At 46.3% G+C, this 27,425-nt stretch overlaps 1 protein-coding gene across 1 annotated transcript; it reads left to right on the top strand.

Moving 5' to 3' along the window:
• Positions 1-7,955: 7,955 nt before the first annotated feature.
• On the top strand, positions 7,956-13,141 carry LOC141167311 (uncharacterized). The gene is made up of 2 exons (XM_073654736.1): positions 7,956-8,058; positions 12,534-13,141. Exons 1-2 carry the CDS (start codon positions 7,956-7,958, stop codon positions 13,139-13,141), a joined length of 711 nt encoding a protein of 236 aa, XP_073510837.1.
• The last annotated feature ends 14,284 nt before the right edge of the window (positions 13,142-27,425 follow it).

Here is a 27,425-nt window from a genome sequence, read left to right on the forward strand (position 1 = left end):
CGTTACTGATACTAAGTCAATACTGATAGAAAAAGTAAACTGAAAATCAAGAGCTGTTGTGCCAGTATATATATATATATATATATATATATATATATATATATATATATATATATACAGACCAAAAGTTTGGACACACCTTCTCATTTAAAGATTTTTCTGTATTTTCATGACTATGAAAATTGTACATTCCCACTGAAGGCATCAAAACTATGGTTTTCACTTCACAGGTGTGCCCTGTCAGGTTTAATAAGTGGGATTTCTTGCCTTATAAATGGGGTTGGGACCATCAGTTGTGTTGTGCAGAAGTCAGGTGGATACACAGCTGATAGTCCTACTGAATAGACTGTTAGAATTTGTATTATGGCAAGAAAAAAGCAGCTAAGTAAAGAAAAACGAGTGGCCATCATTACTTTAAGAAATGAAGGTCAGTCAGTCTGAAAAATTGGGCAAACTTTGAAAGTGTCCCCAAGCGCAGTTGAAAAAACCATCAAGTGCTGCAAAGAAACTGGCTCACATGAGGACCGCCCCAGGAAAGGAAGACCAAGAGTCACCCCTGCTTCTGAGGTTAAGTTTATCCGAGTCTCCAGCCTCAGAAATCGCAGGTTAACAGCAGCTCAGATTAGAGACCAGGTCAATGCCACACAGAGTTCTAGCAGCAGACACATCTCTACAACAACTGTTAAGAGGAGACTTTGTGCAGCAGGCCTTCATGGTAAAATAGCTGCTAGGAAACCACTGCGAAGGACAGGCAATAAGCAGAAGAGAGTTGTTTGGGCTAAAGAACACAAGGAATGGACATTAGACCAGTGGAAATCTGTGCTTTGGTCTGATGAGTCCAAATTTGAGATCTTTGGTTCCAACCACCGTGTCTTTGTGCGACGCAGAAAAGGTGAACGGATGGACTCTACATGCCTGATTCCCACCGTGAAGCATGGAGGAGGAGGTGTGATGGTGTGGGGGTGCTTTGCTGGTGACACTGTTGGGGATTTATTCAAAATTGAAGGCATACTGAACCAGCATGGCTACCACAGCATTTTGCAGCGGCATGATATTCCATCCGGTTTGCGTTTAGTTGGACAATCATTTATTTTTCAACAGGACCATGACCCCAAACACACCTCCAGGCTGTGTAAGGGCGATTTGACCAAGAAGGAGAGTGATGGGGTGCTACGCCAGATGACCTGGACTCCACAGTCACCAGACCTGAACCCCATCGAGATGGTTTGGGGTGAGCTGGAATGCAGAGTGAAGGCAAAAGGGCCAACAAGTGCTAAGCATCTCTGGGAACTCCTTCAAGATTGTTGGAAGACCATTTCCGGTGACTACCTCTTGAAGCTCATCAAGAGAATGCCAAGAGTGTGCAAAGCAGTCATCAAAGCAAAAGGTGGCTACTTTGAAGAACCTAGAATATAAGACATATTTTCAGTTGTTTCACACTTTTTTGTTAAGTATATAATTCCACATGTGTTAATTCATAGTTTTGATGCCTTCAGTGTGAATGTACAATTTTCATAGTCATGAAAATACAGAAAAATCTTTAAATGAGAAGGTGTGTCTAAACTTTTGGTCTGTGCTGTATATATCTATATCTATATATATACACATATATATGTATATATACATATATATATACTGTATATATATACTGCATATATACACATTCACACGCATACTCAACATTGAAACTGCAACACTAAGAAAAGAGGAGTCGTGAAAATCACAGGATCATTAGACATGTTAATGATATGGAAATGAAAAATAGAGACAACATTTTCAAAACGTCTTGATAAATTCAGAATGGAGTATGAGCGTCATGCACAGAAATACACGGACATGCACGCCGTGGCTGCTATCATTGAGGTTATTAATGGCTGTCTGAAGAATATTCTGCCACGCTGAATGAAATTGGGCAAATCATCAAGATCCACTACTGGCATTTCCCTTTACAATCGCAGACCAATGATGTTCCAGATGTGCCTGATGGAAGACAAGTCTGGAGATGCTGCAGGTCATGGTAGCATATTAGGCCACACTGGCTTCTCACAATAGCAAAAGCAACATGCGACCTGGAGTTGTATTGAAAAACGGCTCCACATTCCTCTTAAAGATATGAATACAGCTTAAATACTTTGACTGTCTGCAAAAAGAGTTCCATCTACCTGATAGTTGCTTGTACCAATACTGTCAACTCAAACACGTCTATAGAGCCCAATATAAAGTGAAAGATGTTAAAACTCAGAGAGATGTGGTATTGGACACTATTTGCTCAGATGGAGCCATGAAGGGGGTAATATCCAGTGTCTATAATGACCTTCTCTTTGTCTTCCTTAAGAACTTCCCCCTGTTGGTTAAACAGAAATATGTGACGGATATTGGTGTTATCACATTTGATGAGTGGGCTTCGGTGCTGGAATAAATACCCAATCCTTTGCTTAGTGAGCCCAAATGACTCTCGCAGCTCTATGTCATTCACAGAGTGTACAGATCACCTAAAATGATAAGGTAAATAAACAAAAAAGACAGCCTCACCGTGTCCTCTTAGTATAGCTCAGTCCGTTTTGCAATGCTGTGGGTCTCCAACCAATAGCCGTGACTTAAGGCTTCACATAAGAAAAATAAATTTGGTGAGTCCCAAGAATAATTAAAATCCTCAATTTATTAGAAAATAATTAAAAGATCATACAGGTTGGGGATACATCTGTATCCCCAACCTGTATGATCTTTTAATTATTTTCTAATAAATTGAGGATTTTAATTATTCTTGGGACTCACCAAATTTATTTTTCTCACCTAAAATGATGTTTAAAATAGGTCTTAGAACTGATTCTGGATGCCCGAAGTGCGCCCAACAGGAAGCAGGGATATTACACATGTTATGGTCATGCCCGCGTTTACACACATATTGGGGAGCAGTTTTGGGCTATATAGAGTCAGCCTATGGGTGCGTGGTGACTAGTAACCCTCTCACCTGCTTATTGGGATAAGTAGACGAGCTGAATACTGTTGAGACTGGGAAACTTGCCATAGCGCGATTACTATACATGGCTAGAAAACTGATTGCTAAAAACTGGATTTCTGCAACTCCCCCGACAGGCAGAGAGTTTATTAAACACGTTGAATCCCTTATATCATTGGAAACAGGGGTATACCTCAAAAGTAATAGAAGTAAATATTTTGATAAACTATGGGGTCCCTGGCTTGGAGTCAACCAGTTATCAGCCTCGATAGGGTCTTGTTATATGTGTACCAGTTTTTATGGAATAACTACACATTGTGTTAACAAATGCCAAACAGCTCTGTGCCTTTCAACCTGGCTGGTCTTGATCGACCTAATTTATTCTGTTTTGTGTGCACATATACCTACGATATGGTATTTTGCATAACATATGTTGGGGGGGGTTCAGGGTATGGAGGAGGGGGTTAAACACCTTGGTTGAGAATGTTATCTGTATATGTGTAACTGTTATAAAATGAATAAAAATGTACTTGATTTAAAAAAACAAAAACATATGAATACAACCAAACTTCAAACAGATTAAAGAAAATCTACAAAATGAATTTCTTCACCTGAGGTATCATTTTAATCAGTATGACAGTGCAAATATGGCCCTGTCTGTACTTTACTTAGTAAAATGCTGCTGACAGGTTCCCTTTAAAGGGACTCTGTTACCACAAAATGACTGTTCAAACTAAGTCCTGCCATTCGGTGCTTCATGGTGTGGCCAATCATTTAAATACACCTTCCCATCTGCTTGTATTCCCTCAATCTCCACCCTCCTCTTCTTTGATTGACAGCTCTGGCTTCATAGAGACAGGGAAGGGCAGAGATTATAGGCGGATTATAATGAGGGCAATCTGGGCTACCGCCTGGGCCGAAGCTCCGGGGGGGCATATGGCCAGATTGCCCTCATTATAATGTGTGTGCCGCCGACACAGCGTACATATCCTGGCAGGCAGGGGCAAGCTGGGCCAGGGAGACCCCCGGCCGCTTCCGCCGAAAGCTGTGCATGTCCGCCTGCTTCTTCTTCGGCTGGGTCAGCACTGCACCTTTAAACTTGCTTTTGTACTGTCCCCACCGCGTCACAGCTAGCAGACGCGGCCCTGTGTGCGGCTTTGTCTGCTAAAGTGACTTCACGCAGTGCGCCCTGCACTGCTGCTTCCCAGATGGTGAGTGACTTGTGTGTCTGTGGCACAGTGTGTCTGTGTGTGCATGTATGATTGTGTACTGTATATCTATGTATGTGTGATATGATTGTTTATATGTATTTTTGTGTATGTCTTCAGCTATGTATATGCCTGTATATGTTTGTGTGTGCACATTTCTGCGACCCGTATATGTGCAAGTCTGCATGTGTATACAGGACTGCGTGTGCGACTGCATGTGCATGACTGTGTGTGTGCGTGCCTGCTGGTGCGAGTGTACAAGACTGTGTTTGTGACTGCGTGTGTGTGACGGCATGTGTGTACTGTATCTTGGGAGACAATGTGGGGGCTCATACTGTATACAGGCAGTTACGTGCAGCCTCATACTGTATATAGGAGTCTACGTGCGACCTCATATTGTATATAGGGAGCTACTTGCGGCCTCATGCTGTATATAGGGAGATACATGCAGCCTCATACTGGATATAGGGGGCTACGTTCACCCTCATACTGGATATAGGGGCTACGTGCGGCCTCATACTGGATATAAGGAGCTACATGCGGCCTCATACTGGAAATAGGGAGTTACGTGCGGCCTCATACTGGATATATGGAGTTATGTGGGGGCTTATACTGTATATAGGGAGCTATGTGGGGTTTATACTGTATATAGGGAGATATGTCGGGTCTCATACTCTATATAGGGAGCTATATGGGGACTCATACTGTACGTAGGGGGCTATATGGGGCTTCATACCGTTTATAGGGAGCTACGTGCGGCCTCGTACTGTATATAGATGGCGACATGGAGGCTCATACTGTATCTAGGGAGCTATATGGGGGCTCAAACTGCATCTAGGAGGCTATTTTGGGGCTCATAATGTATATAGGGAGCTATGTGGGGCTTATACTGTATATTGGGAATTATGTGGCGGCTCATACTGTATATAGAGGTCTCATACTGTATGTAGGGGGCTATGTGGGGCCTCATATTGTATGTAGAGGGCTTCAAAATTGCCCGGGGCCCTGGTTACTCTTAATCCACCTCTGGCAGAGACAAATGGAAAACAAGCAGGTAGGAAGGTGTATTTAAATGATTGACCCTGCCATGAAGCACCGAGCGCTGCCTGTACTTGGTATGAACAGTCGTTCTGTGCTCAGTCCCTTTAAGGCCTCTACATGTCTCCAGACCAAACTCCGTCTATCATTGTATCCAAGACAAAAGTGTAACTGTGAGCGCTGAAGAGAACAGACCTTCAGTTCAACCTTTATTGCCGACTTGCTTTTCACTATGATAGACTTTGAGAGCGGTGGCAAGAGGGCAATGGAACATCTGTAGCCAAACATCTGGCCTGTAGCACAATGTCATCCTAGCACTTTATGATGTTTGTGTAGACAATGTATGTGATGTCTAATTTCACTTGCGGTACAGATTGGATTAGCAGAATGTAGGTTTAGCACATGATGAGCTGTTGTGTTGTAGGGAGGATTTTCAATACAACAGGTAACCAGTAGAGGACAGAGTTTTTGGTAAAGAACCATTAAGGTAAATGCACACGACATAACCCGCCTGGTAAGACGTTAAATAAATGCAAACATGAATGGACATATGTATTTAGGCTTCAGGTTTCCAGAGATTCAAAAAGTTGTTAAAAGAAATAACCTAATCATTAGTGATGAGCGAGCACTAAAATGCTCGGGTACTCATTGCTCAAGTGCTCGGTCCGAGTAATGAGCCCAATCTAAGTCTATGGGGAACTCGAACATTTTTCCGGCAGCTTCCCCCAACCATCTGTAGAGGGCCTAAAAATTGCCCAAATTGACAGGAACAGTGCTCAAATGACATGGGCACAGCATGGGGAAGACCCCTGGAAGCATTTCTGACTCCCAGGTCAATGCTGTCAACAATGTTGTCAGAGGTATTACGCCACTTTTACAGACTCACAATAAAACATACAAAAATGAAACCAAATTCTACAGCACTTGGTGGAATTTGCTGAAATTTTCTCTATCCACACAAAGTAAGAGCACAACCTGTCCCATACTCTGCTCAAAGTAATGGGTATCTGTACCAGAGAACAAAAGGCTAATACATTAATATTTTGCTGAAAAAATGAAACCAAAATGGAATTTCCTGGGAAATATGTTAAGGAACATCCTTGACTTGTATATAAGGCAAAATAAATAACCAAAAACAAAAATGCTCCTCCACACCTTGGGCTATGTTCACACGTAGCATTTTTGATATGTTTTTGCACTTTTGCATTGCTTTCAACGGTGAAAAATACATTCACCAGTAAATGTCATTTTAACATTTTACAACCTTATCTGGCCATGTGGTGTGTGACACATCATCAGACACATCCTGTTTCATTTATGAAAACAGGATGTGAAAGTCACAAACACTATTTTTACAGCCTTACTATTCTTAAAGGGCCAGCAGTCGGCTATGCTTTGTTGTTCCCAATATTAAAGAGTGGGTCTCCTATACTGTTATTGCATATGCAGTGACTGCAAGGGCTGTCAAAAATTTGGACGCAACCCAATACCCCTTTGAAGAGACATAGAGGAGGGTCTCAGTAAAAAAAAATGTTCCCATTATAAAGGAGTGGGTCTCCTATAGTGGTAATGCCCATACTGTGACTGCAAGGGCTGCCAAAATTTGGGAAAAACCCACTAACAATTTAAAGACACATAGAGCTGGGCCACAGTAACGACATGTTCCCATTAGAAAGGAGAGGGTCTGCTATCCAGTTATAAAGTATGCAGTAAGTCCAACGGCTGCCAAAATTTAGGAAAAATCCCACTAACAATTTAAAGGGAACCTGTCACGTCCTATCTGCTATCTACACTGCACCCATTGCATTGTTAGTAATGCAATGTGCATCACTACAAGCTTTTTTCATTAAAATCGGTGGTAGTATAATGATTTTATAACATTATACACCGCTCAAAAAAATAAAGGGAACATTCAAATAACACATCCTAGATCAGAATGAATGAAATATTCTCATTGAATACTTTGTTCTGTATAAAGTTGAATGTGCTGACAACAAAATCACACAAAAATCATCAATGGAAATCAAATTTATTAACCAATGGAGGCCTGGATTTCGAGTCACCTCTAAAATGAAAGTGGAAAAACACACTACAGGCTGATCCAACTTTGATGTAATGTCCTTAAAACAAGTCAAAATGAGGCTCAGTATTGTGTGTGGCCTCCACGTGCCTCTATGACCTCCCTACAACGCCTGGGCATGCTCCTGATGAGGTTGCGGATGGTCTCCTGTGGGATCTCCTCCCAGACCTGGACTAAAGCATCCGCCAACTCCTGGACAGTCTGTGGTGCAACGTGACGTTGGTGAATGGAGCGAGACATGATGTCCCTGTTGGAATATGTTTAGTGCAACAACTCCATTCCTGTGTATGTAAATGTTCTATTGCTAGGTTTGTGTATGGTCTATGAAGTAAAAAAAAAAAAAAAAAACTCCCAGAGGCTCACACACAGAAAGGACCATGTGACTGTGTTCAGTTTCCTGTGTCTGTGCATGAGAGGAGAAGCAGCCTGCTGATGCTGCACAGAGACACTTAAGATATGTATATTCCTGATTCCACAAAGCCTATCATATCTGTACCTGTTTATAGCTAATTAAAGCTTTGTTCTGTTGTCAACACGCTTTGAGAGTATCCTGAATGATCCGCTGCCAACAGGTTAAGGGCCCAGTGTGACACAGAGCTCCAGGAGTGACACAGAAGAGTAATACAGCAACAGAAGTCCAAAACAAAAGAGGCACAGTGCAACAGAGAAGATGTCCACAAGCAGGGATCACTGCAAGTTCTCAGCGCAAAGTCTCACCAATCAGAATTATCAATCTTGGAAATTTAAGGTGAAAATGCTGCTCATACGAGAAGGTACGTTGAAATATACGCAGGAACAAGTGCCTCATCCATTACCGGATGATTGGCTAGAGAAGGATCAGAAAGCACAAAGCACTATCTCCCTCAGTGTAGATGATGATCAGATTGTGCATATATGCAAATGTGCAACTGCAAAAGAGATGTGGGATGAATTACAGAAAGTGCATGAAAGATCAAATCTCAGCAATAAGCTTTACCTCATGAGAAAACTGTATCAGTCTAACCTAAGTGATGGGCAGAATATGGAGGACTATATAAGAAACACCCTAGAGATTGTGGAGCGTCTCAGGGGCATTGGAGAATAAATTAAAGACTTTCATGTTGCTGCACTACTATTAAGTGGTCTTCCAGAAAATTATGACACACTTGTCACTGCACTAGATGCACGGCCAGATGATGAGCTCACACTAGAATATATCAAAGGCAAGCTTGTAGATGAATTCAAGCGAAAAACGCACAATGTAAGCTGCAGTAATGAATCTAGAGAAGAAACAGCATTAAAGACACAGGACTTTCCTAAAAATAAGAGCAATCTAAGGGAAACTCATGAATGTTTTGTCTGTAGAATGCCTGGTCACTTTAAAGCAGACTGCAGAATTTGGAAAGCAAGAATGAGTCAGCTTAAAAAGCAGAACAGTGATCAAAAGGTGAAAACAGCTGTAGAGGAAAAGTCTGCATGTGTTGAAACTGCATTTAATACCAGTACAGGCTAATCTGCAAAGCATATGTGGTGTATAGACTCTGGTGCTAGCAGCCATATGACAAATAACAAGGATTTCTTCACTGACCTTGATGAAAGCAAGTCAGAAAATGTCATCTTATCTAATGGTCAATATATGACTTCAGAAGGAGTAGGAGACTGCTACCTCCACTGTCCAGTTTCCTCAGCACAAAGCAGAAAGATCCCAGTAAAGGATGTTCTCTATGTTCCCAGTCTTGAAAGCAATCTTCTGTCAGTAAAAAAGCTTACGCAAAAAGGGAATGTAGTTACTTTTAAAGACAACAGTTGCATTATATCAAAGAAGGGTCACACTCTTGCAGAAGGAAAAATCCATAATGAACTTTATCAGCTAAAATGCAAAGAAAGAGTGTACAGTGCTAGACAAGATCTGCATAAAAACTGTATCCATATATGGCACAGACGTCTTGGGCACAGAGACCCAGAAGCCATAAGGAAGCTGTATCATCGGCGTCTCTGCCCCCTGCCAGGCAGAGATGCCATCCATCTCACCACCGCTTTCCCTGCCCGGCGTCCTCCAGCGCTCCTCTTCCTGCTTCTGCAGGCGCATGCAGCTTCCCGGGCACTGTGCTTAGGGCGCACATGCGCGCGCTCCCTCCCTCTTAAAGGAGCCGTGAGCACCGCCCTAAGGAGTCCCCGGCCAATTGCCGGAGGTCCTCCCATATATAAAGCACCTCCTCCAATATGGAGGTGCCCGAGCAATAGTTGATGCACAGTGTACTTATCTCTGCTTCAGCCCTCAGGTCCCGCTGCTAGCCTGACTACTAGTCCTGCCCGCCAGCCTGACTATCAGTCCAGTCCGCCAGTCTGACTACTCTCCAGCCCGACAGTCTGTCTTCCGTTCAGTCCGCCAGTCTGTCTATGGGCTATGTCCGCCTGCATACCTGGAAGTACCTGCCTGTTACCTGTCAGCCTACCTGGAGGCTCCTGCCCGTCACTTGCCGTACCACCTGACAGCCTACCTAGAGGCTCCCGCCTGTCACTTGCCGTGACCACCTGTCAGCCTACCCGGAGGCTCCTTCCCGTCACTTGCAGTGACCACCTGACAGCCTACCTAGAGGCTCCCGCCTGTCGCCTGCTGTCTCTGCCAGTTCATCTACCCGGACCTCTCGTCAGCCTGCCTGCTGTGCCCATCTGCAGTATTGGTCAGTCTCTGCCATCTGACCCGTGGGAGTCACCTGCTCTCTTACAAGATCGTCCCCAGAGTAGCACCTGGTCCCTCTGCTCGGTCCCTCCCTGGTCACGGAGTCGTTACCCGCCGTACGACCTAGGTCGGTCCGAGTTGATACTTAGTTACGCCCCTCTGGGTCCCTCCTTGCACCGCAGCACAGAGGTTCCACCACCCGGATCCGTAACAGAAGCTAGGTCATTTTGCACATGGTGTGGAAATCAAGCAATGTAGTCAAATGATGAAGTGCACTAGCTGTCTTAAAAGGAAAATGTCCAGAAAATCCTTTCCTAAAGTAAGCACCCCTAGATCTGCACAGCCACTGGATTTGATACACACAGATGTTTGCGGTCCAATGAGTGTTCAAACTCCAAGCAAGAAGCGATATCTTCTCATATTTATTGATGACTACTCCAGATATACAGTCGTCTACCTGCTTCACAGTAAGGATGAAGTTCCACAGAAACTTGAAGAATATCTTGCCGTAGTATTTAACAAATTTGGAAGAATGCCAAAAGCCCTGCGTGCACATAATGGGACTGAATATACAAGTGGTAAGGTGCAAACCATTTTGAAAAAGAATGGAATGGTGTTCCAGACAACCATCCCATACAACCCAGAACAGAATGGCATTGCAGAGAGAAAGAACCGCACTCTCTGTGAAAGTGGAAGATGTAACGGGTCTGGGAGGCGGAACCTCTGAGCAACTATACAAGGGGGCGGTCCTTGTAAGGAAGCGGGTGGCTCCCAGGGAAGACGGGCAGGTAGTCACGGCAAGTGACAGGGACAGTCTCTGGGTAGAAGGGCAGGTAGTCACGGCAAGTGACAGGGACAGTCTCTGAGTAGAAGGACGGGTACTCACGGCAAGTGACAGGGACAGTCTCTGGGTAGAAGGTCAGCAGGCAGGTGACTGGTGAGCGCTCCCAGGTGAGCGGGCGAGAGTCGTTGGACAGGCAGGTGGTCACGGCAAGTGACGGCAGAGCCTCCAGGTAGGCTAGCAGACAGGTAGCAGGTGAGCGCTCCCAGATGAGCAGGCAAGAGTCTCTGGACAGGCAGGTGATCACGGCAAGTGACGGCAGAGCCTCCAGGTAGGCTAGCAGGCAGGTAGCAGGTGAGCGCTCCCAGGTGAGCGGGCAAGAGTCTCTGGACGGGCAGGTGGTCACGGCAAGTGACGGCAGAGCCTCCAGGTAGGCTAGCCGACAGGTAGCAGGTGAGCGCTCCCAGGTGAGCAGGCAAGAGTCTCTGGACAGGCAGGTGGTCACGGCAAGTGACGGCAGAGCCTCCAGGTAGGCTAGCAGACAGGTAGCAGGTGAGCGCTCCCAGGTGAGCAGGCAAGAGTCTCTGGACAGGTAGGTGGTCACGGCAAGTGACGGCGGAGCCTCCAGGTAGGCTAGCAGGCAGGTAGCAGATGAGCGCTCCCAGGTGAGCGGGCAGGCTGGTCCATAGACAGACTGACAGGTGTCGGAAGGCAGACCGTCGGACCGCAGGCTTGCAAGCAGGTAAGCGGATATCAGGCAGGTATCAAGCAGGAATCTGGCAGGTAACAGGCAGGAATCTGGCAGGTGACTGGCAGGTAAAAAGCAGGAATCTGGCAGGTGACTGGCAGGTAACTGGTAACGGGACCTGAGGGCTGAAGCAGAGTGAAGGCTTTGCAACAACATTGCTCGGGCACCTTCATTTTGGAGGAGGTGCCTTATATATGGTGAGGCCCTCCGGCCATTGGCCGGGGACTCCTTAGGACGGCGCGCACGGCTCCTTTAAGAGAGGGGGAGCGCGCGCGCGCCCTAAGCACAGTGGCCGGGAAGCAGCGCGCGCTGCCAGCAGAGCGGGAGGTAGACGCTGGGCAAGGAGTGGAGAGGTGAGGGGAACAGCGTCCCTGCCTAGCAGGGGGCAGGGACACCGACGCTACAGAAGAAGTATGTTGTTTGATGCGAATCTACCTACAACGTAATGGGGAGAAGCCATCACGACAGCTTGCTATCTTCAAAACAGACTGCCATGTAAAGCCACAAATAAAACTCCATATGAGCTATGAAATTGTGAGAAGCCTAACCTGAAGCACCTAAGGATATTTGGAAGCAAAAAGTTTGTGTATGTTCCCAAAGAAAAATGTTCCAAGTGGGAATTACATGCAAAGCAAAGAGTCCTGGTGGGCTATAGCGAAACTCAAAAGGGATACAGAATCTTGCACCCAGAGACCAACACAGTAACAATCAGCAGAGACATAGTGATTGATGAGAACTCAGTTTCGCTCAAATTACATGAAGTTACACCAGTCATTCAAGCCAAGAAACAAGAACAAGAATCTCAATCACCAAACCCAGGCACTGAAAAAGAAAACACTGAAGTCTGGATAAGCTCTGAAGCCAGCAAGAAAGAAACAGAAGAACCAAGTCAACCTCCAGTCAGGAGATCAGAAAGACCAAACAAAGGTATCCCAGCTAGATGCCTTTCTTATATGGTCAGAACACTTCTTGAGCCAGAACCACAGTCATGGCAAGAGATGAAAAAACTGCCTGTCCACGAGAAGCAGAAGTGGATAAATTTCCGCAATCCTGAACCAATTTGGACTGTCAGAAGCTAAAGGTGCGTCAACACCAATGGATCCATCCTACTTAAAGTTGGAAGGAGAGGAAGATCTGCTACCCACCAATGAGAGTTACAGACAAGCAGTGGGGGCACTTCTGTATATAGCAACCACAACTCGTCCAGATATTACAGCCGCAGTTGGAATTCTCTGCCGACGTGTAAGCAAGCCATGCCAAAGAGACTGGAATGCAACTAAGAGAATTCTACAATATCTTAAGGAAACTCAAAGGCTAAATCTTAAGATATCTGCATCAGGAGATCTCACTCTCAGAGGTTATGTGGATACAGATTGGGCTGGAGATAGAAGTGATCGGAAATCCACAAGTGGTTACTTGATCAAGTTAGGAGAAAATTCAATTTCTTGGTCCGGCAGAAAACAAGTGTCAGTCGCATTGTCTTCTACAGAAGCAGAATATGTGTCACCTGTTTATACAAGTCAAGTAGTTATTTGGTTGAAACAACTTTTGGAAGATTTCGGCAAGCCACTAGCTCAGCCAACAGTTATCTATGAGGACAACCAAGGATGTATTAAACTTGCCAGCAGTGAGAAGATTAGTGCAAGGACTAAACACCGACTTTAAACATCACCACTTACGTGACTTAATAGAACGTGGTGTACTAGAGTTTCTTTATTGCGAGTCTGACAAGATGTTAGCTGATGGTATGACAAAGCCATTGTCAAGAGCCAAGTTTGAGGACTTCAGAACTGCAATGGAACTAACAGGATAAGTAGTTGTTGAGTGGGGGTGTTGGAATATGTTTAGTGCAACAACTCCATTCCTGTGTATGTAAATGTTCTATTGCTATGTTTGTGTATTGTCTATAAAGTTAAAAAAAAAAACTCCCAGAGGCTCACACACAGAAATGACCATGTGACTGTGTTCAGTTTCCTGTGTCTGTGCATGAGAGGTGAAGCAGCCTGCTGATGCTGCAGAGACACTTAAGATATGTATATTCCTGATTCCACAAAGCCTATCATATCTGTACCTGTTTATAGCTAATTAAAGCTTTGTTCTGTTGTCAACACGCTTTAAGGCTATGTGCCCACGATGCAGAAATGCTCCGGATTTTTTCCTGAGCGTTTCTGCATCTCCCTGGCAGAAAAAACGCATGCGGATTGTACATGCGGATTGTACATGCGGATTGTACATGCGTTTTTCCTGCCAGGGACATGCGGATGTGAAGCGTTCTTCACATGCATTTCCGGATGCGGGTTGTCAAGCGCTTTCCAAGCGATTTTAGCATCACTTGGAAAGTGCTTGTCAGCTTGGTCACACTATATAAATCCATGCCAACGGCATGGATTTATATAGTGTGACCGTAAAGAATGTTTAAAAATAAAAAAATAAATCTATACTTACCTTCTGATGGCCCCCGGAGTCTTGCTTCGCTCCGTCCTGGCTTGCCGGCCGCTCGCGGTACACTCTACTGAAGGACCTGCCGTCCCATAACTATGACGTCAGTGCAGGTCTTTCAGTCCACCGCGATCTGCCGGCAAGGGAGGACAAGCGCAGCGGGGGCCATCAGAAGGTAAATATAATATTTATTTTTTATTTTATTCTTTTTTTTTACAGGTACTATGGTACCTGGGTCCGGAGGAGAGTCTCCTGTCCTCCACACCCGGGTACCATCCGCACATTGAAACACTTGGATTCCGCATCTACATATACAGTGATGCGTAATCCATGCGATTCAATGCAAGTCAATGGCGGCGAAAACGCAGCGCTTCTGCAAAATAATTGGTAGTGCTGCGTTTTTTCCGCAATGATAACCTGCAGCGGAAATTTCCGCAGCATGTGCACAGCACATGCGGATTATCATTGGGGAACATGGCAGGCCTTCTACCATGCGTTTTTTAAGCATTTCTGCAGCGTTTTTGAAGCTGCGGAAACGCTTAAAAAACGCATCGTGGGCACACAGCCTGAGAGTATCCTGAATGATCCGCTGCCAACAGTCCCAGATGTGCTCAATCAGATTCAGGTCTGGGGAACGTGCGGGCCAGTCCATAGCTTCAATGCCTTCATGTCAAGTATATACTCCGGAGGCTATGGAGACCGATGGCATGGGTCAGAGTGAAAACTGTTACGGATCCGGGTGGTGGAACCTCTGTGCTGCGGTGCTAGGAGGGACCAGAGGGGCGTGACTAAGTATCAACTCGGCCTGACCAAGGTCGCACGGCGGCTCAGTTGACTCCGTGAACCAGGGAGAGACCGAGCAGAGGGACCAGGTGCCACTCTGGGACCGACCTTGTATGAGAGCAGGTGATTCCCACGGGTCAGAAGGCAGGAGCTGACCGGTACAGCGGAAGGGTACGGCAGGCAGGCTGACGGGTGGTCCAGGTAGACAGGCACTCCGGGTAGGCAAGCTGGCGGGCACAACTGGTAACAGGCAGGTGCTTCCAAGTAAGCAGGCGGGCAGGGCCCATAGACAGACTGGCGGGCAGGACTGTAGGCAGACTGTCGGGCTGGAAAGTAGTCCAAAGATCCGGAGCCCGGACTGGGCTCCTTGCGGGGAGCAAGCCGCAATGGAGATGGATGCAGAGCAGATCAGAACGAGTTGAATCTTCAGACGAACAGTAGATGAGTTGCAGACGGGGAACCCCGATGAAGAGAAGAGGCAAGTACAATACAAGTCCTCCAAGCTTGGCAACAGGTGAAGCACGTGATACACAAGCAAAGGTATAGTGGACGGAGTCCCTTTATATATCCAGCAAACAGGAAGCAGAAAATGTCAGACAGGAAACAAGATGGCCCCGTGAAGCTGTCAACTCCATCTTGGATAAGGGCAAAACCAGGCAGAACAGGTATATGGTTCAGATCCTTACATTACTCCCCCCTTAAAAGATGTCCTCCGGACGACCTCAGAGACGGTTTATTGGGGTATCTGCGGTGGAACTGTTCGATCAGGCTGGTAGCGTGAATATTCTCCTGAGGCTCCCAGGAATTCTCCTCCGATGGGTACCCTTGCCATTTTACCAAATACTGCAGTCGTTTCCTATGGATCCGAGAATCGATGATCCCCTCCACAACAAATTCTTCTTGCCCTCTCAATAAGAACCAGATCAGGTGGAACAGGTGTACGTCCGGGAAAGGGATTTGGTACTACTGGTTTAAACAGGGAGACATGAAAAACAGGGTGTATTTTCAGAGATCTCGGCAACTTGAGTCGGCAGGCTACAGAACTTACTACGCCGCTGATTTTGTATGGCCCAATATACTTCTGCCCCAGTTTAGACGTTGGAACCCTTAGTTTTAAGTTTTTTTTTGAAAGCCAAACAATGTCTCCTACCTTGTATGTCGGTGCTGGCTTACGGAACCTGTCAGCCGCCCTCTTGTATCTCTCTTGAGCTGTAGCCAGCGTTTGTTTCAAAACCTCCAAATTCTGTTGAAGAAGCGTAATCTGGGCGGCTACTGCGGGTACAGACGTGTCTATCGGGAATCGAGGGAGAATGCTGGGATGGTACCCCTTGTTAGCAAAGAACGGAGACTGTTTGGTGGATGCACTCTGTGAATTGTTATACGTGAATTCGGCCAACGGGAGTAAGTTCATCCAATCATCTTGTAAGTGGCATACGTAACAATGCAGGTACTGCTCCAAGGTCTGATTGGTCCGTTCAGTTTGGTCGTTGGACTGCGGATGGAAAGCAGATGACAAATTTACCTTGATGTCCAGAGCAGCACAAAAGCTTCGCCAAAATCTTGAGGTAAATTAAACCCCTCGATCCGATACCACTTCATTAGGAACTCCATGTAGCCGAAAAACATTTTGTAAGATAAGATCCGCTGTCTGTTTGGCTGTTGGTAAACCGGTACAGGGAATGAAATGAGCAGCCTTGGTTAACTGGTCGACTACTACTAGAATAGTGTTCTTTCCTTTTGACGTAGGCAACTCTACGATAAAATCCATTGAAATAGACCCCCAGGGATGAGATGGAATAGAAAGGGGTTGTAACAATCCAGTAGGTGAGGAGCAGGGAACTTTTGATCTTGCACATACCTCACATGATGAAACGTAATGCTGAACGTCTTTCCGATAGGTCGGCCACCAAAAGAAGCGAGACATGAATTCCTGAGTCTTCTGGACACCTCTATGGTCAGCAATCTTAGAGTCATGCATTAATTTTAGTACACTTAATCTAACCGTTTCCGGGATATGCAGGCTCTGTCCCTGGAACCAAAGTCTGTTTTTCAAGGTTAGATTTACCTGACAGGGTGGTTGAATCAGAAACGGATCTGTAGCGTATGCCTCCTTAATATTCGTTAGTAGATCTTGATTGTGTAACACGCCTATAAAATTACTTTACGAGAGTATGGTTCTCGGAGGTGAAGCCAGAGTTACGTCAACCGAGTGAATTCTAGACAATGCATCGGCTTTCCCATTGCGAGAGCCCGGCCTATAGGAAATAATAAAATTAAACTGATGGAGAAAGAGATTCCACTGGGCCTGTCTGGGTTTTATACACCTTTCCGACCACATGAATTTGAGATTACGGTGGTCTGTAAGTATGACAATCTGTTGGGATGACCCCTGTAGCAGGTGTCTCCATTCTTTGAATGCAGTAATAATGGCCAAGTTATTACAGTTAGAATCTGCCCATCTCTCTTGCCGACGTTCTGCGAGATGGATATCTATCCGGATACAATGATTTATGAAGTCACCCAGGGCAACAGGTGACTCTCCTTGAGCCAGTTCGTCCTTAATTGCAGCGGATAAATCCCTCCTAAACACTGCGTACCTTGCCTAGTCGCACCATGTAGTGTCCAGCACCCACCTCTGAAATTCCATTGCGTATTCCACGACAGGACGCTTTCCCTGCTGGAGTGACATTGATGTGCCATCCTGGATGAGCTGCACTACCTGAGCAACTTCTGTGGGATGTAGAGTCCGTCTCATGCTACCACGAGTGTGAAAGCACAACCAACATTCAAAAGTGACCAAAACATCAGTCAGAAAGCATTGGTACTGAGATGTGGACTGTGGTCCCCACCTACAGAACCACTCCTTTATTGAGTGTGTCTTGATAATTGCCAATAATTTCCATCTATTGTCCATTCCATTTGCACAACAGCATGTGAAATTGATTGTCAATCAGTGTTCCTTCCTAAGTGGACAGTTTGATTTCACAGAAGTTTGATTTACTTGGAGTTATATTCTGTTGTTTAAGTGTTCCCTTTATTTGTTTGAGCAGTGTATATACTTTGTCCTACCTGCTGTATTCAGTGAGGACCACAAAAAAATCACCTTCGATCTAGACACTTTACTGCTGAGGAGACTAGATCATAGTTGCTGAAGTGAGGGCCTCAAAAAATCAACTCCGATCTAGACGCAACCTTGCCGGGAGCAGTATTCAAATACATGGGCGGCGCCAGCAGTGACTGAATGCAGTGCTGCCCATGAATGAATAGCAGGATCACACCTGCTGAATACAGCAGGTAGGACAAAGTATATATAATGTTATAAAATCATTATACTACCACTGATTTTAATGAAAAAAGCTTGTTAGTGGTGCACATTGCATCACTAACAAAGCATTGGGGGCAGTGTAGATAGTAGATAGGACGTGACAGGTTCCCTTTAAAGACACATAGAGCTGGGCCACACTAACGGCATGTTCCCATTAGAAAGGAGAGGGTCTGCTATCCAGTTATAGGGTATACAGTGAGTCCAACGGCTGACAAAATTTAGGAAAAACCGTACTAACAATTTAAAGACACATGGAGCGGTGCTACAGTAACGAATACGGCATGTTCCCATTAAAAAGAAGTGGGTTTCCCATACTGTTTGCCTATGGACTGAATGCAACGGCTGCCAAAAATGTGGAGGAACTCCAGTGTCCCTTTCAAGAGACGTAGAGGTCGGAGGGCCTCCTAAAAATAATGTTCCTATTATTAGGAAATGGGTCTCCCATACTGTTTGCCTATGCAGTGAATGCAATGGCTGCCAAAAATTTGGAAGCACTCCAATGCCCTTTGCAAGAGACGTAGAGGTCAGAGGGCCTCCTGAAAATGATGTTCCCATTATTAGGAAGTGGGTCTCCCATACTGTTTGTCTATATAGTGAATGCAATGGCTGCCCAAAATTTGGAGGAACTCCAATGCCCCTTTCAAGAGACGTGGAGGTCGGAGGGCCTTCTGAAAACAATGTTCCCATTATTAGAAAGTGGGTCTCCCATACTGTTTGCCTATGCAGTGAATGCGACGGCTGCCAAAAAGTTGGAGGCACTCCAATGCCCCTTGCAAGAGACGTAGAGGTCGGAGGGCCTCCTGAAAACAATGTTCCCATTATTAGGAAGTGGGTCTCTCATACTGTTTGCCTATGCAGTGAATGCAATGGTTGCTAAAAATTTGGAGGAACTCCAATGCCCTTTTCAAGAGAAGTAGAGGTCGGAGGGCCTCCTGAAAACAATTTTCCCATTATTAGGAAGTGGGTCTCCTATACTGTTTGCCTATGTAGTGAATGCAACGCTGCCAAAAATTTGGAGGAACTCCAATGCCCCTTGCAAGAGACGTAGAGGTCAGAGGGCCTCCTGAAAACAATGTTCCCATTAATAGGAAGTGGGTCTCCCATACTGTTTGCCTATGCAGTGAGGGCAACGGCTGCCAAAAATTTGGAGGAACTCCAATGCCCCTTGCAAGAGACGTAGAGGTCGGAGGGCCTCCTGAAAACAATGCTCCCATTATTAGGAAGTGGGTCTTCCATATTGTTTGCCTATGCAATGAATGCAACGCCTGCCAAAAATTTGGAGGAACTCCAATGTCCCTTGCAAGAGACGTAGATATGGTGATATGGTAGATACGGTGGTGAAATGGAGGAGGATGTGGAGGATGAGGAGAAGGAGGAGGACAACAGCAAATAGACAAAATCAGGAAGCGTATGCCCATGTCTGGGTGTGAAGACAGAGGTGCATGGGAATAGAGTTAGACCTCCCAAAAAAAACCACTGTATTTGAGTTTATGTTACGCTGCTATCATTCGGTGGTGTTGAGAAGTCTGACCCAATCCAGCCCTTGTTCATTTTTATAAGAGTTAGCCTGTCAGCATTTTCAGTTGACAGGCGGATGCGCCCATCGGTTATAATTCCACCGGCGGCACTAAAAACCCGCTCTGACAAAATGCTAGCAGCAGGGCAGGCCATGACTTCCAAGGCGTAGAGAGCCAGTTCATGCCATGTGTCCAGCTTGGATACCCAATAATTATAAGGCACAGAGGAATCACGGAGGACGTTGGTACGGTTGGCTCCCTCACCATCTTCTGAAACTTTTCCCTCCTTGGGAGAGTACTCCGCGCCCCAGGGCCTGTGCGATGGGAGGGTCTGAGAAAACTGTCCCAGAACTTTGACAGTGTTCATCTGCCTCTGCTGGATTGCATTTGTGTCTCTCTCATCTCTCTCACCTGTACTCCTTGTTTGTCCAAAGAACTGTGACCTCTGCAGCCAGTGTTTTCAGGTGGGAAATTTTTTAAATATTTCCACAACAAGGGTCTTATCGTACTGCACCATTTTATTAGGTCTGTCCTGCAAGGAAATAGAAAGTTCTCCTTGTAGCATGGGTCTAGAAGTGTCACCAATCAGTAATGACTGTCACCCAAAATTTGGACTACGCGAGGGTCACGGGAAAGGCAGTGTAACAGACTCAGCTATGTGTGCCAGACTGCTAACAGGCAAGACTTTTGTGTCCTCACCAAGAGGACAACTGATCATGCTCTCCTCCTCATCCTCCACCTCCTCCTCCTCCCTGTCCTCAGGCCATCCCCGTTGAACAGACAGTATGACAGTTGCGCAGGAAACTAGCTCCTGTTCTTCCTCCTCCTTGTCACCCAATCCACGTTGAGATGAGATGAGGTTGGGCTGTGTGGAATCACCCTGCATGGTTCCTTGCTCCATCTCATTGTGCTCCGCCTGCAATGCATCCTCTTTAATTGTGAGCGGAGAGCGTTTCAGAAGACAGAGAAGCAGGATGGTGACGCTAATTATGGCATCATCGCCGCTCACCATCTTGGTGGAGTCCTCAAAGTTTTGGAGGATGGTACATACAGTGGGTACAGAAAGTATTCAGACCCCTTTAAATTTTTCACTCTTTGTTTCATTGCAGCCATTTGGTAAATTCTAAAAAGTTCATTTTTTTTCTCATTAACGTACACTCTGCACCCCATCTTGACTGAAAAAAAACAGAAATGTAGAAATTTTTGCAAATTTATTAAAAAAAAAACCCTGAAATATCACATGGTCATAAGAATTCAGACCCTTTGCTCAGTATTGAGTAGAAGCACCCTTTTGAGCTAGTACAGCCATGGGTCTTCTTGGGAATGATGCAACAAGTTTATCACACCTGGATTTGGGGATACTCTGCCATTCTTCCTTGCAGATCCTCTCCAGTTCCATCAGGTTGGATGGTGAACGTTGATGGACAGCCATTTTCAGGTCTCTCCAGAGATGCTCAATTGGGTTAAGGTCAGGGCTCTGGCTGGGCCAGTCGAGAATGGTCACAGAGTTTTTCTCAAGCCACTCCTTTGTTATTTTAGCTGTGTGCTTAGGGTCATTGTCTTGTTGGAAGGTGAACCTTCGGCCAAGTCTGAGGTCCAGAGCACTCTGGGAGAGGTTTTCATCCAGGATATCTCTGTACTTGGCCGCATTCATGTTTCCTTCAATTGCAACCAGTCGTCCTGTCCCTGCAGCTGAAAAACACCCCCATAGCATGATGCTGCCACCACCATATTTCACTGTTGGGATTGTATTGAGCAGGTGATGAGCAGTGCCTCGTTTTCTCCACACATACCACTTAGACTTATTACCAAAAAGTTCTGTCTTCATCTCATCAGACCAGAGAATCTTATTTCTCATAGTCTGGGAGTCCTTCATGTGCTTTTGAGCAAACTCTATGCGGGCTTTCATATGTCTTGCAATGAGGAGAGACTTCCGTCGGCCACTCTGGCATAAAGGCCCGACTAGTGGAGGGCTGCAGTGATAGTTGACTTTGTGGAACTTTCTCCCATCTCCCCACTGCAACTCTGGAGCTCAGCCACAGTGATCTTGGGGTTCTTCTTTACCTCTCTAACCAAGGCTCTTCTCCCACGATTGCTCAGTTTGGCTGGACTGCCAGGTGTAGGAAGACATTTTGTGATCCCAAACTTCTTCCATTTAAGGATTATGGAGGCCACTGTCCTCTTAGGAACCTTGAGTACTGCAGAAATTCTTTTGTGGTCTTGGCCAGATATGTGCCTTGCCATAATTCTGTCTCTGAGCTCCTTGGGCAGTTCCTTTGAGCTCATGATTCTCATTTGGTGTGACATGCACTGTGAGCTGTGAGGTCTTATATAGACAGGTGTGTGCCTTTCCAAATCAAGTCCTATCAGTTTAATTAAACATAGCTGGACTCCAATGAAGGAGTAGAACCATCTCAAGGAGGATCACAAGGAAATTGACAGCATGTGACTTAAATATGAGTGTCTGAGCAAAATGTCTGAATACTTATGACCATGTGATATTTAAATTTTTCTTTTCTAATAAATGTGCAAAAATTTCTACAGTTCTGTTTTTTTTTCAGTCAAGATGGGGTGCAGAGTGTACTTTAATGAGAAAAAAAAATGAACTTTTTAGAATTTAACAAATGGCTGCAATGAAACAAAGAGTGAAAAATTTAAAAGGGTCTGAATACTTTCCGTACCCACTGTATGTCTGACATCCATGTCCACTCCTGAGGTCTTATGGGTGGAGTCTGACCTGAATACAGATGGCCTTGCTGGTAGTCAACAACTGCCCTCTTCTGCTCACAAATCCTTCCCAACATCTGTAATGTAAAGTTCCAATGCGTGGGGACATCGCAGATCAGTCGGTGAACTGGAAGCTGCAAACGCTGCTGAAGCACGGCAAAGGCAGTGGAAGCTGGAGCCGACTTTCTAAAATGGGCACACAGGCGGCGTACTTTGACATGTAGATCTGACAGATCCAGGTAGGTTTTGAGAAACCGCTGAACCACGAGGTTAAGCACATGGGCCAGGCATGGTACGAGTGTGAACTCGCCTCGCCTCAGAGCCGCCACCAGATTCCAGTAATTGTCACACACGACCATGCCTGGCTGTAGGGTCAGCGGTGTCAGCCACAGATCTGGATGCACTTTCAGAGTTGTCCACAACTTTTCAGCGGTGTGTGGCTTGTCACCTAAGCATATTAGCTTCAGCACAGCCTGTTGCCGCTTGGCCGAGGCAGTGCTGCAGTGCTTTCAGTTTGCGACTGATTTGGTCATTTCGGAAATGGAGGCTGAAGAGGAGGAGGAGGTGCAGGAGCTGTAGAATGTGGGGGTAACCCTGAGTGACCCAGGGCCCGCAATCCTCGGCATCGGGAGGATGTGTTCCTTCCCTAGGTCTGGCTGGGTTCCGGCTTCCTCTATATTAACCCAGTGTGCTGTCAGCGAGATGTACCATCCCTGCCCCCACAAGCACTTGTCCACGTGTCCATGGTTAGGTGGACTTTACCAGTAACTGCTTTGTTGAGGACATGGCTAATGTTGTGGGACACGTGCTCGTGTAATGCAGGGAAGGCACACCGGGAGAAATAGTGGTGGTTGGGAACCGAGTACCGAGGAAAGGCCGCCGCCATCAGGTTGTGGAAAGATTCCTTCTCCACGAGTCTAAAAGGCAAAATTTCGAGAGCAAGCAGTCGTGAAATGTGTGAATTTAGTAATGTGGCCTGTGGGACTTTGGCTGCGTATTTGCGCTTGCGTTCCAAGGACTGGGGTAGGGACAACTGAACGCTGCGCTGGGACAGGGACGTGGACGTGCTTGCTGATGGTGTTAGTTGAGAGTGAGCAATGACACATGCAGCGCGGGAGGCATCTTGGCATGCGCCATGGACAGGGGATTGGCGTGCACGCACAACAGCGGAAGAAGCAGTGGTGTCACCCGCAGACACTGTTTCTGGACCCTGGGGTTCGTCCCACTTAGTCGGGTGCTTTGCTGCCATGTGCCTGATCATTCTGGTGGTGGTCAGGCTGCTAGTTTTGCTACCCTTGCTGATTCTGGTCTGGCAGGTGGTGCAAATGGCCTTTTTGAGGTTATCTGCAGAGTCTTTAAAAAAGACCAGACTCGGGAAGACCTAACAGTTATACTGGCAACTTCCGTTGTGTTGGCGTTACGAGGAACGCTTTCCCACCTTGTGTCTGCGGCCCCCACACTGCTTCTTCCTACCTGTTGTGGTGCTACACCTCCCTCCCCCTGTGTGCTGCTGTCCTCGCTCTGTATGTCCCCCTGCCAGGTTGTGTCAGTTACTATATCATCCACCACCTCGACTTCCACGTCCGCACCCTGGTCCTCCTCCTGACTTTCTGGCAAATGTGTCTCATCATCATCCACGTCTTGCGACAGTAATTGCACTTTCCCACCGTTGCCTTCATGTGACCGTGGCTGCTCCAATATTTGGGCATCGCTACACGCGTTCTCCTCTTGACTTGCTTGAAGCTGGCTGGGCGAGTGGCCCGAATCTACAAATGGAAAAGTGAACAGCTCTTCTGAGTGTCCAGGTTTGGGATCAGTTGTCTCCGGGCACTCAGCATGGTGGGAGGAAGGAGGATCAGGGTGAGTAATATGCTTTCCAGACTCATGGCTACTGAGACTTGACCGTGTGGGACACAGGGTGGTGGTGGTGGCTGATTTGGGAACTCTGTTATAGGTGATATGTCTGACAGAGAACCATGGTTTTAAATAGCATGCCTGTAATTTACTAATATTATTCTATACAAAGATCTAGTGTGAATAGCTTGACCGACACACTGCAAAAAAAGGAAAATGGAAGAAATGGCTGATTTTGGAACACTGTTATGGGTGATATGTCTGACAGAGAACCACGGTTTTAAATAGCAGGGCTGTAATTTACTAATATTATTCCACAGAGACCTAGTGTGAATAGCTTGACCAACACACTGCAATGAAATGGAAGGCAGAAATGGCTGATTTTGAAACTCTTTTATAGGTGATATGTCTGACAGAGAACCATGGTTTTAAATAGCAGGCCTGTAATTTACTAATATTATTCTACACAGAGACCTAGTGTGAATAGCTTGACTGACACACTGCAACGAATTGAAAATGGAAGAAATGTCTGATTTTGGAACACTGTTATATGTGATATGTCTGACAGAGAAGCACAGTTTTAAATAGCAGGCCTGTAATTTACTAATACTATTCTTCACAGACACCTAGTGTGAATAGCTTGACCGACACACTGCAACAGAGTGGAAAAGTAGGCCAATATTTTCCACATTCAGTTAAAATTTCTGGATTTTTATCACTGAAATATGGAACAGATCTGGTTGTATTCTACAGTGCTAACAAGCAAATGGAGCAGGAAAATAGTGTACTCTGGATTGATTTTTAAGCAAATAACCAGGATTAAGATAAAAAAAAAAATTGCCCTGGCCCCTTATATCTGGGGCTCTGTCTACAAATATCTGTAATTATTACAGCAGCAGCAGACAGGATGTTCAATTGAGCCTCTTGCGCTATATGCACTGCAGTCTGCCACATACACTGCCTGTCTGCCTAACTCCTGCCTAGCACTGATTATACGCAGCTGGATTAGCCCTCAGAAGGACTGTTAGTTCAGATGGATATATATATGTTGTGAAATACCTATACTAACGGGACATTCAGTGGACCCTCTTGCACTATATGCACTGCAGTCTGCCACATACACTGCCTGCCTGCCTGCCTGCCTAACTCCTGCTATTACCTTCACCACTGAAAATATGCACCTCAGAAGGACTGTTAGTTCAGATGTATATTATAGATATACAGTACAGACCAAAAGTTTGGACACACCTTCTCATTTAAAGATTTTTCTGTATTTTCTTGACTATGAAAATTGTACATTCACACTGAAGGCATCAAAACTATGAATTAACTCAAGTGGAATTATATACTTAACAAAAAAGTGAGAAACAACTGAAAATATGTCTTATATTCTAGGTTCTTCAAAGTAGCCACCTTTTGCTTTGATGACTGCTTTGCACACTCTTGGCATTCTCTTGATGTGTTTCAAGAGGTAGTCACCGGAAATGGTCTTCCAACATTGAAGGAGATGCTTAGCACTTGTTGGCCCTTTTGCCTTCACTCTGCGGTCCAGCTCACCCCAAACCATCTCGATTGGGTTCAGGTCTGGTGACTGTGGAGGCCAGGTCATCTGGCGTAGCACCCCATCACTCTCCTTCTTGGTAAAATAGCCCTTACACAGCCTGGAGGTGTGTTTGGGGTCATTGTCCTGTTGAAAAATAAATGATGGTCCAACTAAATGCAAACTGGATGGAATAGCATGCCGCTGCAAGATGCTATGGTAGTCATGCTGGTTCAGTATGCCTTCAATTTTGAATAAATCCCCAACAGTGTCACCAGCAAAGCACCCCCACACCATCACACCTCCTCCTCCATGCTTCACGGTGGGAAACAGGCATGTAGAGTCCATCCGTTCACTTTTTCTGCGTCGCACAAAGACACAGTGGTTGGAACAAAAGATCTCAAATTTGGACTCATCAGACCAAAGAACAGATTTCCACTGGTCTGATGTCCATTCCTTGTGTTCTTTATCCCAAACAAGTCTCTTCTGCTTGTTGCCTGTGTGACACCCCAGGGGTCTGGTTGCCACAGTGATAGAGATATTATGTCTGAGAGCAGGTGGGAGGTCCTTTGGTCAGGGATCCTGTGCATGCCACACCTCCTGCCCAGTCTTGGGAGGGGAAGAACTTCCCCTGTATAAACCCGGGGCTGAGGCAGGGTGAGTCAGACAAGGAGAGTGGAGACAAGAAGCAGCATAGGAAACAGCAGAGTTACAAGGAGTCAGGGGCTGGCAGCTCAGAGCTCGCCCTGACTAAGAAGATTCTTTACCGGACCCAGAGTCCGAGGCTGTGGGGACTAACTCCTACCCAGCAGCAGAATCCGTCGGGCAGGGGATTTCAGGTCCTCTGGCCCAGAAGCCCGAAGGCACGGTCACACGCGTGGGACCAGCACCGCCATCGTGGAGCGGAAGCCATTAGAAGGCCCCGAGTCACCGGCCATACGGGTGAGCACCACACGGTACACTCAGGGACGTGGGCTACTTACATCAGCTTCTAGCAAGGTAGCCAGAAGAGTACAGTCAGTTTGGGAGGCCTACAACTCCGCCTGGCCAGGGGAGATCCCATCTGCTCAAAGACTGACCAGGCCCCGTTTGCTAGCAAGTACTCCGGGAGGGTCTGTCGTTGTTACCAGTAAAGACCCTGAACTACACCGTACCGTCTCTGCGTGGTTCCTGCTACCCCCATCATCCACGTCGGCTGCCCTGAGGCCATACCCCTCCCGTTGGGGGTTATACTATCACGCTGCACAATCCTACCACCGGCCTCAGCGGTCTGCCCTGCAGCAGCAGCTTCCTGGCTGCACTCAACGGGTGGCGTAGTCATCAACTATTTACTACTAATAGACTGCCGTCTAGTTTGACTCCCTGGGCACGGACCGGGTCACCGCCACGAGACTACAACCCTCCACGGATCCGGCTCCGGGTAAGCTCCCGCGTGCGCACCGCAGCGCGACACAGGCCCAGGGGCGCGTCAACTTTGGCGTAGTCGGCAGGATTTCGTGCCCGCAACCACCGGGTACTGCGTGCCTGAAAAAGAGACTTTTCAAACTTACCTGTGGTGAAGATTCCCGCCATCGGTGAAGTTTCCCGCCATCCGGCGCGATCTTCTGCCTTCTTCCCGCCATCCGTGGAGTTTTCCCGCCATTGGACGCCATCTTGAGGACGCCGCGCGTGAAGAAGAGGGGCGTGGACTCCGAAAGCGCGCGAGAACTGAAGCCCCGCCTCACGTCCGGACGTTGCGTAAGATCCTGGAAGGAGCCCAGCAGA

The sequence above is a fragment of the Phyllobates terribilis genome, unplaced genomic scaffold, assembly GCF_046119375.1.
Source record: "Phyllobates terribilis strain yellow unplaced genomic scaffold, ASM4611937v1 Scaffold_11__3_contigs__length_659146591, whole genome shotgun sequence".
NCBI classification, from domain to species: Eukaryota; Metazoa; Chordata; class Amphibia; order Anura; family Dendrobatidae; genus Phyllobates; species Phyllobates terribilis.